At 34.0% G+C, this 16,498-nt stretch overlaps 1 protein-coding gene across 2 annotated transcripts; it reads right to left on the bottom strand.

Annotated features, from left to right (window-relative positions):
• Positions 1-1,114: 1,114 nt before the first annotated feature.
• On the bottom strand, positions 1,115-9,020 carry LOC107931346 (uncharacterized). Of its 2 annotated transcripts, XM_016863219.2 has the most exons (4): positions 8,588-9,006; positions 7,739-8,453; positions 4,258-4,585; positions 1,115-4,164 (listed from the first exon to the last, which is right to left on the bottom strand). In XM_016863219.2, exons 1-4 carry the CDS (start codon positions 8,617-8,619, stop codon positions 1,571-1,573), a joined length of 3,669 nt encoding a protein of 1,222 aa, XP_016718708.1. In that variant the 5' UTR covers positions 8,620-9,006; the 3' UTR covers positions 1,115-1,570. The 2 variants fall into 2 exon arrangements, with proteins under 2 accessions (XP_016718708.1, XP_016718707.1); XM_016863218.2 differs by having other exon boundaries at positions 1,115-4,585; positions 8,588-9,020.
• Between the last annotated feature and the right edge of the window lie 7,478 nt (positions 9,021-16,498).

The following is a 16,498-nucleotide window of genomic DNA, read 5'->3' as shown; positions in this document are numbered from 1 at the left end:
CAACGATTACCTAAGGGTAGAACAAGGGAATTTTAAGCCACATGGCAATGTCACAAGGACAAAGTCTCGAACACCAGGGAAAATGGAGATGAAGCTTTGTCTAAAATAGATTAATTAAAGGCAAACGTTGGAGCTTAAGATCCAATGCAAGATGGGATTTAAAGTCAATAATCGTACATCTACCTAATTTAGATTGAAACTTTTGGGTGAGTGTTAATTTGATTAGATGATACTTTACTTTGTAGTTTTAGAATATTCACATTGGCAAAGTATTTAACAGAAAAATAGAGAAGAAATCAAAAGCCATATAAGAACAATACCAAAAATCAATTTTAAGCTTCAAAAGCCAACGCATCATGGAAGAATGATTCACCATTCTTTTTAGCCTACATTCCAAAAACTTTTCTATAAAATAATCGAAAAAAATTTAAAGATATAATATCCGTTTATATCTTTTTATAAATTTAATTATTTTTTAAAAAAGAATCATAATGAAAATATTAATTAAAAATTAATTTTTAACGATATTGACATGACAACTCGCGTAGCAATCTACATGTACTTCATATTAATATGACATTATTTGTCATATATGCCACGCCAACAAAAAAATTTAGATAATACAAAAATATTAAAAATTTGCAAACATTTCAACATTCAAAAGAAAAGTTGATAAAAGTTTAAAAAATAGCATGAAGCACATGTGAATTGTTATGTGAGATATTATTGTTTAAATTTTAATATTTTAGTTAGTATTTTCATTTAAATAACAACGATTCAACTCTTTTTGAAAGATTGATGGCCAATATGACTTTTTTATAAGTTTGAAGGCGAAAATTAACTCAAAAAAAGAATGAGGGCCAAATTGATAATTGTTATAAACATTGAGGGCTAAATATGACATTATGCCCAAAAATAAAATATAAATAGAGAATTCTGTTTGAAAAATAAACACTGTAATTGCTTTAATTATTCAATTAGATTACATTCATCCCGACAATGCAATGATTTACCTCCAGCTAATCTTCCATCTAGTGGCTATCATCACTTATCCATATTTTTTAACTAAATAATGCAATTTTACATTAGTAAGAACTGAGATAATGCAAGATGCTTCATCAAATACTACTACAATTTCAAGAAGAAAATGATCAGTGACAGCATAAATCCACTTTTACAACATTGTATCATAAATTCAAACTACAAAAACCTTAAACTAATAATATAAATTTAAAAAAAAAAAACCTTTGTTTTTACTTGGAAAAGTGGACCTGGAGCTTAATCCATGATGTATTGGATTGTAATACAAGTGATTTTCTTTTGGTTTTTGCTCTTTTATGTCCATCATATTTATATATAATCTCACTGGTTTGAGATGGCAGCAAATGCATGAAAACTAAGCTTCATTCTTTTCAGGATTCCATAGAACTTGCAAAGTAAAGAGCAGTGAGATACAGTCATGTATCCAACCGGGCTAGTAGACAGTCCTTTACAATCACGTGCATAATTTGTAAAACTGGGTGACGAAAACTGGAACAGAAAATTACCTGCAGGAGGATATGACTTACTCCTAAAACCTGTAAATCTTCGTTGATTTCTTAAGAGTCTCCAACATTTTGCCACACTCGGTCACAGATGCAAAAGGGATAGTCGAATGGATCAACCTCGAGTTATCCTGATCGACCTTTTGGCTGGGTTTCAGGATGTGCTTCACCCCAGGACTCAGTTTAATAGGACCTAATCTTGTCACACCATATGCATCAACTTTGGAAGAATCGATTCCAGCTGAAAGTCCAAGCCCATCGTATTGAGACTCGTTTAGAATCCATCCTCCAACACTTTCTTCATTCCTTTCAGGTTCAAGTTCTAGTGTCCCCATGTTACATTGAATGTCATTGAAGTTTTCTCTTGTCAACTGAGTTTCAGCTCTTGAATTATCTCGAATTCCAAGATTAGGCAACTTAATGGGCTTCATTAGATAATCTTCTTTAACTGCAGGTCTCTTCCTTGAATTCTGGCAAACATCTGGATCCCGAGTGCTCACAAATTTTGACTTCATTCTATCTTTAAACTTGATTCCGTTCCTCTGGCTCAGGGTAACAGATGTTGGTTTGATTACCGGGAGGGATGGGATGAGTGGGGAGTGAGCTAAAGATGGTTGCCCAACGGAACTTTCCATGTGTGAGTAAGGGATCATTGGATTGTGGTCATAAAAAGCTATAGGAAAATGAGGAACCATGCGGTTGATAAGAAAACTAGTTCGAGCAGTATGCGGATGACATATACTACCCACATCAGGAAACAGTTGAGAAGGTGTACTAGGTGCCTGCACTTGTTGTGTTGCTTGTAACAACCATGGGATCAGGCTCTTTGAGGAATCCCGACACCAAGATGGTTGGACATGTTCAACATTATCTGGGTGCAAAAAGGGAAAGTTGAAAGATGATTTTCCAGCATTCAGTAGATTCGAGTTGCTTTCAAGTTCAACAGAATTCCCATTTATATTCTGAGAGTTTCTGTGCGAAGCAGATACTGCAGGTAGTAGAGAGCTAACTCTTAAAGTTTCGGTTCTTGATATAAAAGGCTCCTGGAAGTCACCTCCATTGTCATAAATAGCATGGGAAGTGTGTGGATGAGAAAAATGGCATGAGCTTGGATTAGGATCTCGAGCAATTGTAATGCTGCTACTATTTTGGAATTCTGGATTTGCTTGCCAGTTAATGCCTGGCTGAAAGAAATTAGATTCATGAGGTTTGATAAGTACATTTCTAGGAAAGGCCTGATTTCTCGCTATTTCAAATTGTCGAACAGATGTTTCTTTACACTTTCCTGGTGCTGGATCCAGAAGCCATTCTTGTTGAAAATGTTTATCGACACATGAATTCTGGAGGCCAATACTTTTAGGAGCATCTGCTAATCCTTGTCTCTCATTGCTACTTTGACAAATTGTAACATCTTTTCCCATCAGCCTCATTGTTGGAGTAGGGCTATTCAGGAGCATCTTCTCAGCATTTTCCATTGCATGACTTACGTCTTTTTCCTTTCGGTTCCAAAACTGGTCATATTGTCCACATCCAGTGAAAGAGATGTTTATCAGATTTATGTCTGAATCCATCAAACAGTCGGAGCAGTTGCATCTCCTATCAGATTTTGTACAGTAGCCATATTTTCTATGACCATGTAATTCTGAAGCCCCTAATCTAGCCGATGAATGTAAAGTGGCATTCTCTTTCATGTGATTCTGAGCAGGAAACAAACTTAACTGATTATTTGGAAGTGCACTTCCAATATAATGCTTCCCTTTCATGATTGAATGATCATCAGTGCTCCTTGGAAAGACAAGATTGTTAACGTTATTGGAAGAACCTGGTCCCGGACCCGGTTTCTTTAGCTGGTCAAATTCTCCTTTTGCATTTGAATTGGTCTGCACTAGTTCACCTAGTGAATTAAGAGGCAAACCGAAAAAATCCTCATCCCGGCACTTCTCTCTTATGGCAACATTCTTCTGTTTGCAATCCAGAAAGGGACATAGCCTCCCCCTCAGTTCATTAGGAGCCAGGCAATATAGTGGTTGATGAGACAAAGCATGACCTGAAACATTTCCTGATGCAAATTGTGATGTAAACGGGGCAGTTTCACTCACATTTTTACTCAAAGCAAAAGCGGATGATGACGGATGCAAAGACACCCTCGGATTAGCCTTAGAACTAATAGCAACTTCCGGGTTGTGATCTCCAAAATAATCAACAAACTGGGAACTGGAATTCAAAGTTGTTGACACACCCCCACATACTTCCGAGTTGACAAAAGGATTCTGAATCTCTTTTACAGCAGAGAAGAGTCTAGGAGCAACAGTAAAGGGAGGGCTACAAAATGTAGTTTGATTACCTTGATTAGACATATGCAAATTACCAGAATCTATTACGACTTGACCTGGAGGCAAAGATTGATCTGAAAATTGATTTGCTTTTTCTTGTGACAAGATACATGGTCCGAGAAATTTTGGTATATCAACATTGTAATGAATATCAGGCAACAGTTGCTTCCCTTTCATAGCTTGCACCGCAATCCCATTTCCTGTGCTAAAAGAAACATCCTCGTCATCACTTGTGTTTATCTCTCTAGCTGGAAATCCTTTATCAGTGTCATTCTGGTGGCCTTTCTCTGACAGCTCAAATGAATCCAAATCAACATGGCAAATGTTTTTCTCGAGTGAAGCAACATGTTTCTTACGCGGACCAAGTATGTCATCCTTACCTGAGAAACTGACATGCCTGACTGAATGTTGAATGCCACAGGTGCTTGCTTGAGTCGTGGCCCTCAAATTGCACCTTGCTGAATTTTGTCCAGAACTACTGTTACCAGGGTTCTTGAGAATACCACGAACAGATGAACTTGGCTTTTCACGCTCTACAATTAGTTTGGATGCTTGAACAACCTTGCTTTTCTTCTTCGCAGACATGCATTTGAGACTTGGTTTCTCTCCGAGAATAGAAATGGCATTTGAGCCCCTATTGCACAATGTATTATTCAGTTTTCTATTGAAATTGACAGGAGTTTGTGGCTTCAGCTTGCTACCATTTTCCTGAGACACAAAAAACAGAAATATCATGATGTCAAGTTTTTCAGAAATTCAAGTTATTTCAACTATTTTTTAATTCAATTGTGAAAATAAAGAAATTCCTGTACCAAAAAGAAAATGTCCACACAGGAAATATTGAAGAATCATTGTACATAAAAGAATCTTCCTCTGCCTTTACTTGAGTGTGTAACTAAAGGAGCTCATTGGATCGTAAGAACAATTTAGAGATTCTTAGACTCCCAGCACAGCACTAGCAGAAACCTTTGCATATGAATAAAATGAACACTTCTGAATGCAACAAAACGCATCTAAAACTTGGGACATCATGAAAAGGTAGGTACCTATATGTGAAACTAAAATTACTAGATAGCTAAAATGATCAGAAAAATATTGAAGTGGTTTTAGAAGGTGTCAAAATTTCATAAAGGTCCAAGAACTCAACTGTTCCAGTAGCCTGTGCCCTGAAGTCTAAAGGTGTAGAGAATATTTGTTTTCAATTTAATCTACCAATATTGGACAGGTAGCTGGTAATGACCAGATAGCTCTGTTACAGTCATTTCAGTTTGTCAATATGTTTGAATTGGGAGAGCAGAAGGAATAACCATTACTGCCGTTGTAAAGACTGGACAATCATCTAATGAAGATGCAGAATACTAGTACAAAATTATTATAAAGAATGTGAAAAAACGAAATGAATTCAGAACCGAGTAATTAGTTTAACACCAGCATTCTTTTTCCTCCCTTGCAACTAATATAGAATGGGGCACACAGTTGTGTCTGAGAAAGGTGACTTGCATGCAGGTTCAAGCCTCTAAGACTGTAGTAAAGCACGCATATCCTCAGTAGGCCCTATGCGAGTACATTATCGAGGGTAACATAACGCATTCATTAAAAGAATACCCTTTTCTAGAACTTTGTATCATAGACCAACATTGCTAAAATGCTTTCTTTAAAATGCTAGCCTCTAACAAAAAAACAAAGTTATGATACATGACTGTTCCAAGAATTAAATATCAGATAATTTTGTAAGCAAGGACATTCCTTTTTCAGAAGGATGTGGACTCGTTTAGAGGGCATGTTTGCTGCCTAGATAAAAGGATCCCAAATGGAAACTCACAACCAACATAGGTTGTTGCTCATCATCACATAGATTTAAAATAATTTAAGGTTAAAAGCTTGTTATAACTAGAAAATGCAATGGCATATAGTTGAATAAATCACAAAACAGCACAGCAAAATTGATATCAAGTGATATCACATGCTTATTAAACCAGCTTGATGAGTAAATAGATATTGAGAAAGAGCAAAAGGAAGTTTTTTATCCATTCCATAACACTTGTGCTAGAAGGAAACATAATTAGTGAAGTAGCATCATATGCTGCAGATCGTTTTATAATTGAAAAAACATTCTTATTTGTTGTACTAATTGCATTTTAACAGTATGTTTCACAAAGACACAAACCTTACAGATCAAGCCTGCACAACATCATAAACTGGCATAATGCAAGTGTATCCCCATCATAATTTTAACATCTCGTCCTTTTCTGGCAGATGATGTTTCGTATGGGTTTGGGAAGTGTAACAGTATAAATGAAATATCATTATTTCCTCTCGCTCCAACCGGAATTACTTTCAATAATCAGTGTAACTTATAAAACAAGACTGCTCCCATAGCTATCATCACCACCGTCATCATCTATAGTGAACAAGTTTCCTGCCAATATTTTCATCTATAGCCATGTTCCTACACTTTCGATCAACACTTTCTCGTCAAGCCAAATGGAAAAGGCTTAAGGTCATGCTCATACCAATACTTCAAAAGCATTTGCCTGATAGTTGAACACTCACCAACTAGGAATGACCAATGTGCAAAGGTCCATGCATGAGGGAATAAGGATCACTTCATCCACACACTATCAATAAAGCCACAATCTGTGCCAGTTAATCAAACCTTTCTGCCATTAACACCAAGATGGGTTCCTCAAAACTACAAGAGTCTCATAAAATATTAACACTTGCAATTTCATTTTGAAGCTGGCTAAGCAGCTAATGAGATAATCCCAGAACATAAGAAGCTACAAACACTAAATCTAGCATAAAAATTGAGGACTTTTCAACCATTCACCAAATCAAAAAGAAATATGGTTCACTCAAAATAATAACTAACTAGATCTGCATTTGGCATCACCCGTCTACCCGCCAACAAGTGCAAAGACAGATTGCATAAACAAAGAATTACAATACCTAGCCCACACTTCTCTCATAAGATAGTCCCTGAGATGACACCAAATGTATGTCATTCACTGCAATAAGATCATGACAGCTCCACGTTATCATCAATCCTACCTTACAGCTTAAACAGTTCACCTGAAAAAAATATTATTGAAGCCCTTCCATAGCGTCCATAATCTACAAGTCTCAATAATGAGCAACTCCAAGTCCAACAATAGGTTGAAAGACTAGCCATTAGATCAAAAACAAGACTGGCCCCAACAGCTAAATGATTATCTTTGTTAGAAAAAAAGAAAGGAAAAAAAATTATTGCAACAGTAGTTAAAAGAAAACAACAACATCAGCAATCTAGGATAGATATCCTAAATCAAGGACAAGAAACCTTTAGCCAATGGAAAACTTCTTTGCCTCAACCCGTACTGTACAGCTGGAGCACCACACCTCACCTAAGCTCCCTTAACCAGCTCAAACCTTCCCAAACATGAAAACCCCATCCCCTCCTTTTTACCTTTTCCCTCTCTTTATGCTGCTGATGAACCTTATTGCACACAACAAGTACATTTGCAAGGTAACTGCTCAGTGATCTCAGTCCTCAAAATGAAGACAGTTTTTAACCAGCTTTATCAGCAGTAATTTTATTAATAACAAGAAAGGAAAAGAGAGAAGCACAAAAGAAATCACATATGAAGAACATAGATTTATACTAGATATTACGTTAAGTAGCTCAAATTGCAATTCATCAAGATCAAGCACAAAATAAATGACTATTTATCATGATCTGAACAATGATGAATTATAACCCTCATGATAAAAATGAAAAAATATTGCTGCAACATCTTAAAACTACATAGATAATAAAATCAAACAACTCAAAATTATAATAAAGCACATAATAAGCAATATTTTATGATGTAAATCACAAACCTTGTTAGCAATCAGCTCATCTTGCTTTTTATTCTTATGTGTTTTCAACTTCCTCCTTTTGTTCATAAACTTATTCACTATTTCCACTTTCTTCTTCTTCTTCTTCTTCTTCTTCTTCTTCTTCTTTGGCTTCTCAATCTTGCAATTCAACTCCTCTAAACTGCCATTTTCACCTTCATCCAACAAATTTTCGTCATCAAGAGCATCAACCTTGTGGATCTGAGGAGCCACAGCAAAAATCTCAGTGATGGACCGTTTCTTGGGTGTTCTTGATTTTGTACCCTTAATTGACATCCTCATTTGGCGCCTCTCTTTTCTAGATGCTTGAGCAAGGCAACTATCAACATGAGCATTCAACGCATTCACTGTTGAAGCAGCAAATGCCCCACAAACTGGACATTCCAACATGTCTGGCCCTTCATCGGATTTCTCCCCAACATGAAGATTTACTTGCAAGAAATCACTTTGGTTGCTGCTGCTTTGTATATTAGCTAATTCAGTTGATTTAAGACGATCAAGCTCTTCAGACCACCAGCGAAATTTGGTGACTGTGATCGGAGGAAGAAAAGATTCCATGGTTTGTTTACTTATCTTCCTGTTACCATCATCATCATCATCATCATCATCATCTGAAGAAGAAGAAGAAGAAGAAGCAGCTCCACTGAAGGGCCAACATTTCACCACGTCGATGCTTCTCATTTTGGAAGCATACTCTCTATACAAATCAGCAGATCAACAAAGTCAAACAACAACAACAACAACAACACAAGAAGTAAAAGAAAAAATCTCTCTAATAACCATAAAAGCAAACATGAAAAGTTCACAAAACCAAAAACGGAAACAACTCACCGGATGGAAAAACCTTCAAAAACAACCGCCATGTTACGTACCCCAGAGAGAAATCAGTATAAAAAACTCTTCTCTTTGACCAGAAACAAGAAAAAGGAAGAAAACAAGCAAAGTTTGGGACTTTGAGTACCAAAAATTAGACTAAAAGAAAGTAAAGAAAGAAGTCCCAGACTGAGGTAGAGTGAGAGAAAGAGAAAGTGAAAGATCAGAAACTGCATGATGAGGGATGTAAGGCTTGTTGTATATATGTAATCTCTCTCTAACTATATGGCGAAGGGTGAGGTTATAGAAAGAGAGAGGCTTTACATTTGATTCCCGCTCGAAGAGAGCGAGAGAGAGAGAAAGAAAGAGCTTTCCATTTCATGCTTTGCTTTGATAGCTCTCCCCTTTTCCCTAATTTATGACTGATAACGACGTATGAGACCGCAAGCGAACGCCAAAGTTCCAGAGAATGACCAATTTTACCTTTCTTTATTCGCTTTCTTTTTCAACCTTTGCCTTTCTCTATTACGTACAACACACAAATATATTTTCTTTCTTTTTTCTTTTTAATAATTTGGTAAACTACATGTAACCTTATTAAATTATTATTAAATTTATTAAATTTAAAAGAAAAAATTATAAAATAATCATAATTCTTTTTAAAAGGTTCCATAGAACGATTTATAGAGTTGATCAATACACGTGGGACTGTTTTTTCTATTGCGAGAGAGTATTCCATTTGTTGGTTAGTTTCTTGCTAAAGTATCCAGAAGAAAATATTTCATTTAATTATTTGAATATTTTACATTACCCAAAAATGTCCCAAGTAATTTTGCTGTTTTCGTTTATATGTATATTATTCCGACGAATTGCCATTTGGTCCATGCATGCATAGTAGATATAGCAAAGATGGAAGTGAAAGTTGTGAAGTAACCTACATCTACTTACGATGATATCACATATCCTACCCATACATATATATAAGTGACGTAATTCTCGCCTTATGTTGTTTATGTTAAGGATTATATATTTACAAAACAATTATCATTCGTCAGCATCTTAACTTATAAGATCATGTTGTCACCTTCACTACGAGACAACATGATCTCCTAATACAATGCTTCCATGTTTCACCTTAGCGAACAACACCGTAGAAAACAGGCAAGTCTGGCAAACCCATAGGCCATAGGAGTATTATATATAATTATATGACATATGATACGATTTTTGTTTACAAGCTAAAGGAAATAAAGATCAAAGAAAAAACAAACTCATACTATATCATATAGACACACACATAAAATACTGATCTACAAATCCAAATAAGCATTAAAATCCTTGTTTCAAATGAAGCCATGTGTCTAAGCTTTCATTGCCACATGTATATGAATATGTATATGTTAAATATACTTCAATCTAATCCCTTTGATATGTGTTGACTATAGGAGGAATTCGAGGAGAATGCCGAGAATGTTAATACCAGTTAGTGTATATATATATATTATAACTCATTTAATCATATTCTTTTAGTCACTATATAATAAAGGGGTTCATGGTGTTTTTTCTTTTTTTTTTTTTGTCTATACAAAGGCCGTCCTGGAATGTTAGACATGAAGGGAAAGTATTAGTGGGATGCATGGAAAGCTGTTGAAGGTATGTTCTTTCAAGTAAAGTATTGTGTTTTCGGGTCTTGGAGAAAGAAAACAATTTTAAAGAGAGCTTTATCTCTTGTTTAGGGGTTTGAATCGAGTCGACTTTAAATTTAATTGGAGACTTCGATATAACTATTAGATAGCAGAGGGTTTCGGAATATATGAACTATAATTATGTTTTGAATTTAGGTTATTTAAATTATTTACTTTCACCTTATCTTTTCAGTTACATTTGAATCTAAACACGTATTTCATCACTACAATAATTAATCATTTTTAATTTTATCGGAAACCAACAAACCATCCATTCAAACAAAGCCTAAAACTATATTATCCGAAGGTTATAAAAAAAAGGTGCATCCAATGGGAGCATAAGAAAATGATAGCTAATTTTCTACAACATTTTCCAAAACTAATTTTCTTTTGAAATCTAACAGACAAACTTTAATTTGATTTTGATTGAATGAATTTGGATTGATGGGGAAATTTTTCTTTTTTCAAAAAGAAATATTTGATGAAACTCGTGACATTTGAGGATTCAAATTCAATGATGTTTTAATGAGTATTTATGAAATTAATAACGGGGATTTGGGTAAATCCATCACCATATGAAAAGCAACCATCAACCTAGTTGAATTTGAATTATTCTAAGATATCAAGAATTTTATATAAAATATATGATTTATTTTGGTATTTCTAAAATTTTGAACAAATTTAAATTTTTATGAATTTTTAATTATTGTTAATCTAGTAATTAAACCGAATCGAGAATTAGTGATCAGATCAATTCAACTGCTAGTCTAATTATTGGAAATTTTGTATAAATTTATAAGTGATGATGTGGTGTCATCATATTTTATGTATATTTTTTAAATTCAGAGATGAAAATAAATTTAATTGTTAAATTCAGTATGAAATAGATAAAAAAAATACAAAATACAAAAAATAAATTCAATTAACCAAATGATAATATCCATTTCCTCAATTTAATTTTAAAAAATATGATCCTACAAAAAGGATTGTCAATTTCTTATATCAGGATCACATTAATTACTGAAAACAAAAAAAACCAAAATCCAAGTCATTTTCAACTGGCAATTGCAACCCAGAGGGCACAATGTGTAAAAGTAAAAGTAAAAGTAAAAGGAACAGAATTCCAATTCCCCCAAGTGGGTAAAATATTAGGGAAGATACAGAATTTCAACCTCACGCGCCAAACTAAGGGTCCACATAGTAAAGAGTTAAATTGACTTTGAAAAATATGATATATAAAAGAAGAGAGGTCTTGCAAGTACGTGATAAACATCATGGTGTTGTGAAATGTAAGTGAACCCCATACCCACCCACTAGACTCATCATTGATTTTTATACCTATATTTGGAGCACCCATACCCACCACTAATTCCTTTCACATCAATCATATATAGTTTTCAAATGTAGAATGTATTTCAACTTTATAATATATTGCAAATTATACTTTGAAATTCACACAAATTTACTATTGAATTAGTTACATTTTCATTTAGAGTTGTTAAAAATTTATTATTAATGGATAGACATTAATTGGCATGAAATCTACCCATATGGACATGATGTATTTCAACTTTATAATATGTTGGACATGTTGTCATGAAATTCACACAATGAGGAGTCACAATCTTTCATGTTGGACATGCTTCTTAGAAAAAATATGTCTAATGAAAATGTATCCATTGAATGATAAATCATGACTTTCTAAATTTGAATAAGTGCTCACCAATAATTAAATTTACAATCTATAATTTCCAACAATCCCCCACTAGATTGCTAATTCCAGGAAATACGTACACAACAATTATGCATAAAAAAAGGGTGTCCGCAGATTGAACCTTCCTTTAGTGCAAACTCTCAAAGTATCAACAAAGTGAATGGTGGCTAGTTGCTTGAGCAATCACTCTTAAAGTCAATACCGAAAAAATTTCACACGTAATCGTAAAGTATTAAAGTAAGAATTTAATTTGCTTTAGCACTGTTATGGTCATGTGCTCATCCTGTTTCATGAACATGTACGAGAGAAAACCATAAAGAAAATCTCATTGAAGCGGCATCATTTCGTGTTCATATAGGTGGATTTCATGACAATTAATGTCCATCCATTAATAATAAAACTCATCCTCCTAAAATATAAATACTAAATCCTAATCCTTAGTGCACATTGTCATTCGATAACTTGTTATTACCCTTTGAACCTCGAAACTAAATTTTGACTAGAACATGGTAGGGTTTCTATTAACAATGACGCGATTAAAATGGTTTTAATTCCATCTTAGTGGTGGTACTCTTAATCAAATCCCTTGACAAACCTTTTGTCAATGGATCCGCTAAATTGTCAATTGACTTAACATATGTAACAGTTATCACACCGTCCCTAATCAATTGTCTCACATACTCATGTCTCAAACTTATATGTCTAGACTTCTATTGTACACATTATTATACGCTCGGGACATGGTGGATTCACTTTCACGATATACGAAAATGGCGAATCCTACATTGTGGCCACAACTTTATATCTAGCAAGAGATCTCTTAGCCATTCCACTTCATTGCCAGTAGCCGCCAAGGCAATAAATTCAGCCTCCAAAATTGAATGTGAGATGCAAGTTTGTTTCTTGGAGCCCAACTAATGGCTTCACTTCCGATCGTAAAAATCCATCCTGATGTGGATTTATTGTCACTTAGATTGTAATCCAACTTGCATCCCAGTAACCTTCTAGTACCGCGAGATAATCACTATAGAATAATCCCAATTTTTTTGTTTTCTTAAGATAGCCAAAAATCCTATAAAATTCCTTTCCAATGATCAGTACTAGGACAGTTTGTAAATCTCGCCAATTTGCACACAGCAAATGCGACATCGGGTCTAGTGCAATGCATTGGGTACATTAGACTTCTGATTGCGCTAGCGTATTCAAGTTGTGCTATAGCCCTACCATTATTCTCATTTAACTTGAAGTTTGAATCGTATGGAGTGTTCGAATCCTTGATATTCAAGTGTTTAAAAGTTTCCAATACTTTCTCAATGTAGTGAGATTGGCTTAGTGCAAATCCCCTTCCATGCTTTTTCACCTTTATACCTAGAATTGTATCTACCTCATTGAGATCTTTCGTCTTAAAATTTGAGGCTAGATACTCTTTGGTCTCACGAACACCTTCGATGTTCGTTCCAAAAATCAACAAATCGTCTACATAGAGACAAATAATTATATCGTACCGATTGGTGAATTTAGTGCAAATACATTCATTTGCACCATTATGTAAAAAACCATATGACAAGATAACTGATTTAAATTTCTCATGCCACTATTTAGGTGCTTATTTTAAACCATATAATGACTTGATCAACTTACACTCTTTAAGTTCATTCTCAGGGACCACAAAACCTTTTGGTTGCTCTATGTAGACTTCCTCTTCGAGATCACCATTCAAAAAAGTTGTCTTAACATCCATTTGATGTACATGTAACTTATGGATAGATGTAAGTGCTATAAAAATTCGAATGGAGGTCATCTTAGCCAGTGGTGCACAGGTGTCAAAATAATCTAGGCTTTCCTTTTGCCTAAATCTTTTAGCCACCAACCTAGCCTTAAAGGTTGGAAAACCCTCTGTTGGAGTATTCTTCCTTTTAAACACCTATTTACAGCCGATAGGCTTCAATCCTTGAGGAAGATCAACTAGAATCCAAGTATTGTTGGACAATATTGAATCCATTTTATCATTAATCACCTATTTCCAAAATGATGCATCCCTAGAAGTCATGGCTTCATCATAGGATTGTGGATCACCATCCACATTAAACATTATGGGGATCTTCCTAATTACAGATTCTCTATTTCTTCATCAATGAATGCTAGAGATTGCGAGGACATGAAATCGGGACCAATGTCCTTTACTTTTTTCACTCTTTGACTTTTCCTCAACTCCGTATCATTATTGTCACAAAGACTTCTTTTGGTTTGATCACTTGAGATCATTGGTTGATATTCTCTTTCTAAATTTGTTGAATCATTGAAAACCTTATTTTCAATGAATACAACATATCTTATTTCAATTATCATATTTGACACTAAGTTAAGAACACGATAAGCCTTAAAGTGTTGGGCATATCCAACAAATGCACCTTTGATGGCTCTTGGTCCTAACTTTGTTCTCCGTTGGTTTGGAACTCTATAGTAAGACAAATACCCCCACACTTTGAAATAAGCTAAGTTTGACATCTGACCCTTCCATAACTCATATGGAGATATTTTGAATTTTCTCGATGATATTCTACTAAGGACATAACACGCATTCAATAATGTTTCACCCCATAGATTATATGGAAGTTTAGCATTTAACAATATCGAGTTAACCATATCCACTAAAGTACGATTCTTTCTTTCTGCCAAACCATTTTGTTGCAGAGTATAATACGTGGAACACTCATGTACCATACCTTATTCCTCACAAAATACATTAAATTCATTTGAAAAATATTCACCACCTCTATCACTACGAAGCACTTTGATTTTCTTCCTAAACAAATTCACAACCTCATTTTTAAAACGTTTAAACATATTAAAAGCCTCGACTTTAATTTTCATGAAATACATATAAGTAAATCTAGAGAAGTCGTCTATAAAAGTGATAAAATATCGTTTTCCACCTTTTGTTAGAGTTCCATTTAATTCATAAACATCCAAATGGATTAAATCTAACACTTGCGAATTTCTTTCATACTTATTAAGAAATGACTTCTTGATAATTTTTGATTGAATAAAAATTCCATATTTATCCACAAACTCATCATTACTTAGACTGATATAACAATTCTTTTGCATATATTGTAAAATTTTAAAATTAAAATGTGTTAAACGCGCATGCCAAACAGTATAATACTCAACAATATAAGTAGAAGAATTGATTTTATTCTTATCAATGCTCAACTTGAACATACACTCGTTACAATATCATTTTCCTACATATATCAGCCTTAAACTAGACAAACTTATCAGATTCCAAGATAATCTTGAACCTTTTGTTACATAAAATAATCATGGACACTAAATTATTTCTCACATTGGGAACATGCAACACATTGGTCAAAGTCAGTTTCTTCCCAAATGTGAAGTTGAGTTCCACAGTCCCTTGACCGAGCACCTTAACTGATTGATAGTTGCCCATAAGCACTTCACGGTTTATCACTAGTTCATAACTCTTTAATTATTGTCGGTTATTACATACATGGACAGTAGCTCCGGAGTTGAGCCACCAATTATAGGACTTATCGGTCATGGTTATGTTGAGTTTGGTAATCATACCAATCTTCAAACTCTCGATCCCTTTCGTAACTATGGCCACTAAGTCCATAACCTCCACCATTTTGGCTTTAGAAGTTGTAGTATCTTATTTCTTTTTGAGAAGTTTGCAATCATTAATATAGTGTCATTTCTTATTGTAATTATAATAATTGTGAAATTTTTTCTTCTTGTCTTGCACATCCTATGTAACAGCCTATTTTTCAATGGTGTCGAAAATAGTGATTTCAGGGCCACAAATCCGACAAGTGAGTCTGTAAATATTATTATTTAATATTTACGAGTCAAATATAGTATTATATTAAATTTTGATCTGGTAATTTATGTTATTTTAATGAATAATTAAGTTCAAGTGGTGTGTCCCTAAAGTTAAGTGGTTTTAGAAAATGAGGTATCAGGACCTCGTTTCAATACACCAAGACCGTAAATATTTTATCAAATATTTACGAAGTGTTGTTAGAGTCATATTAAAATTTGGTTAAGAAATTTTATAGTTAATTAATTAAAAAGACTAAATTATAAAAGGTGTAAAAGTTAAATGCTATGGTGTTATATAAGTTAATTTATTATAGTACCTAAAATTTAAGGTCTAATAAGGTAATTAAACCTTAATTTAACTTAATGGCCAGTTGGTGGTAAGGATATGTATTATTATATGTTAAAAATATAAGTGAATAAAAATAATATATGTTAATTAATGAAAGAAAAGAAAAGAAACATGAGCATCTTCATCATTTTTTCTTCAAAACTGATTCACCATTAAAGGAGAACACTAAGCTTCGGTCAAGGCTAGTCCTCATTGCATGGTATGCAATTCAATCCCCTTTTTAGTAATTTTTATGTTTTTGACATTGTATTAGCTTAATCTAGCTAACCCAGGGGTTAAATTGTAAAGTTGTTAAATGTTATAAATTGTTTCATAGATGAATTTAATATGTTTTT

This window comes from Gossypium hirsutum, chromosome D09 (genome assembly GCF_007990345.1).
Source record: "Gossypium hirsutum isolate 1008001.06 chromosome D09, Gossypium_hirsutum_v2.1, whole genome shotgun sequence".
Classification (NCBI taxonomy): domain Eukaryota; kingdom Viridiplantae; phylum Streptophyta; class Magnoliopsida; order Malvales; family Malvaceae; genus Gossypium; species Gossypium hirsutum.
This window is presented reverse-complemented; position numbering and strand designations above follow the sequence as displayed.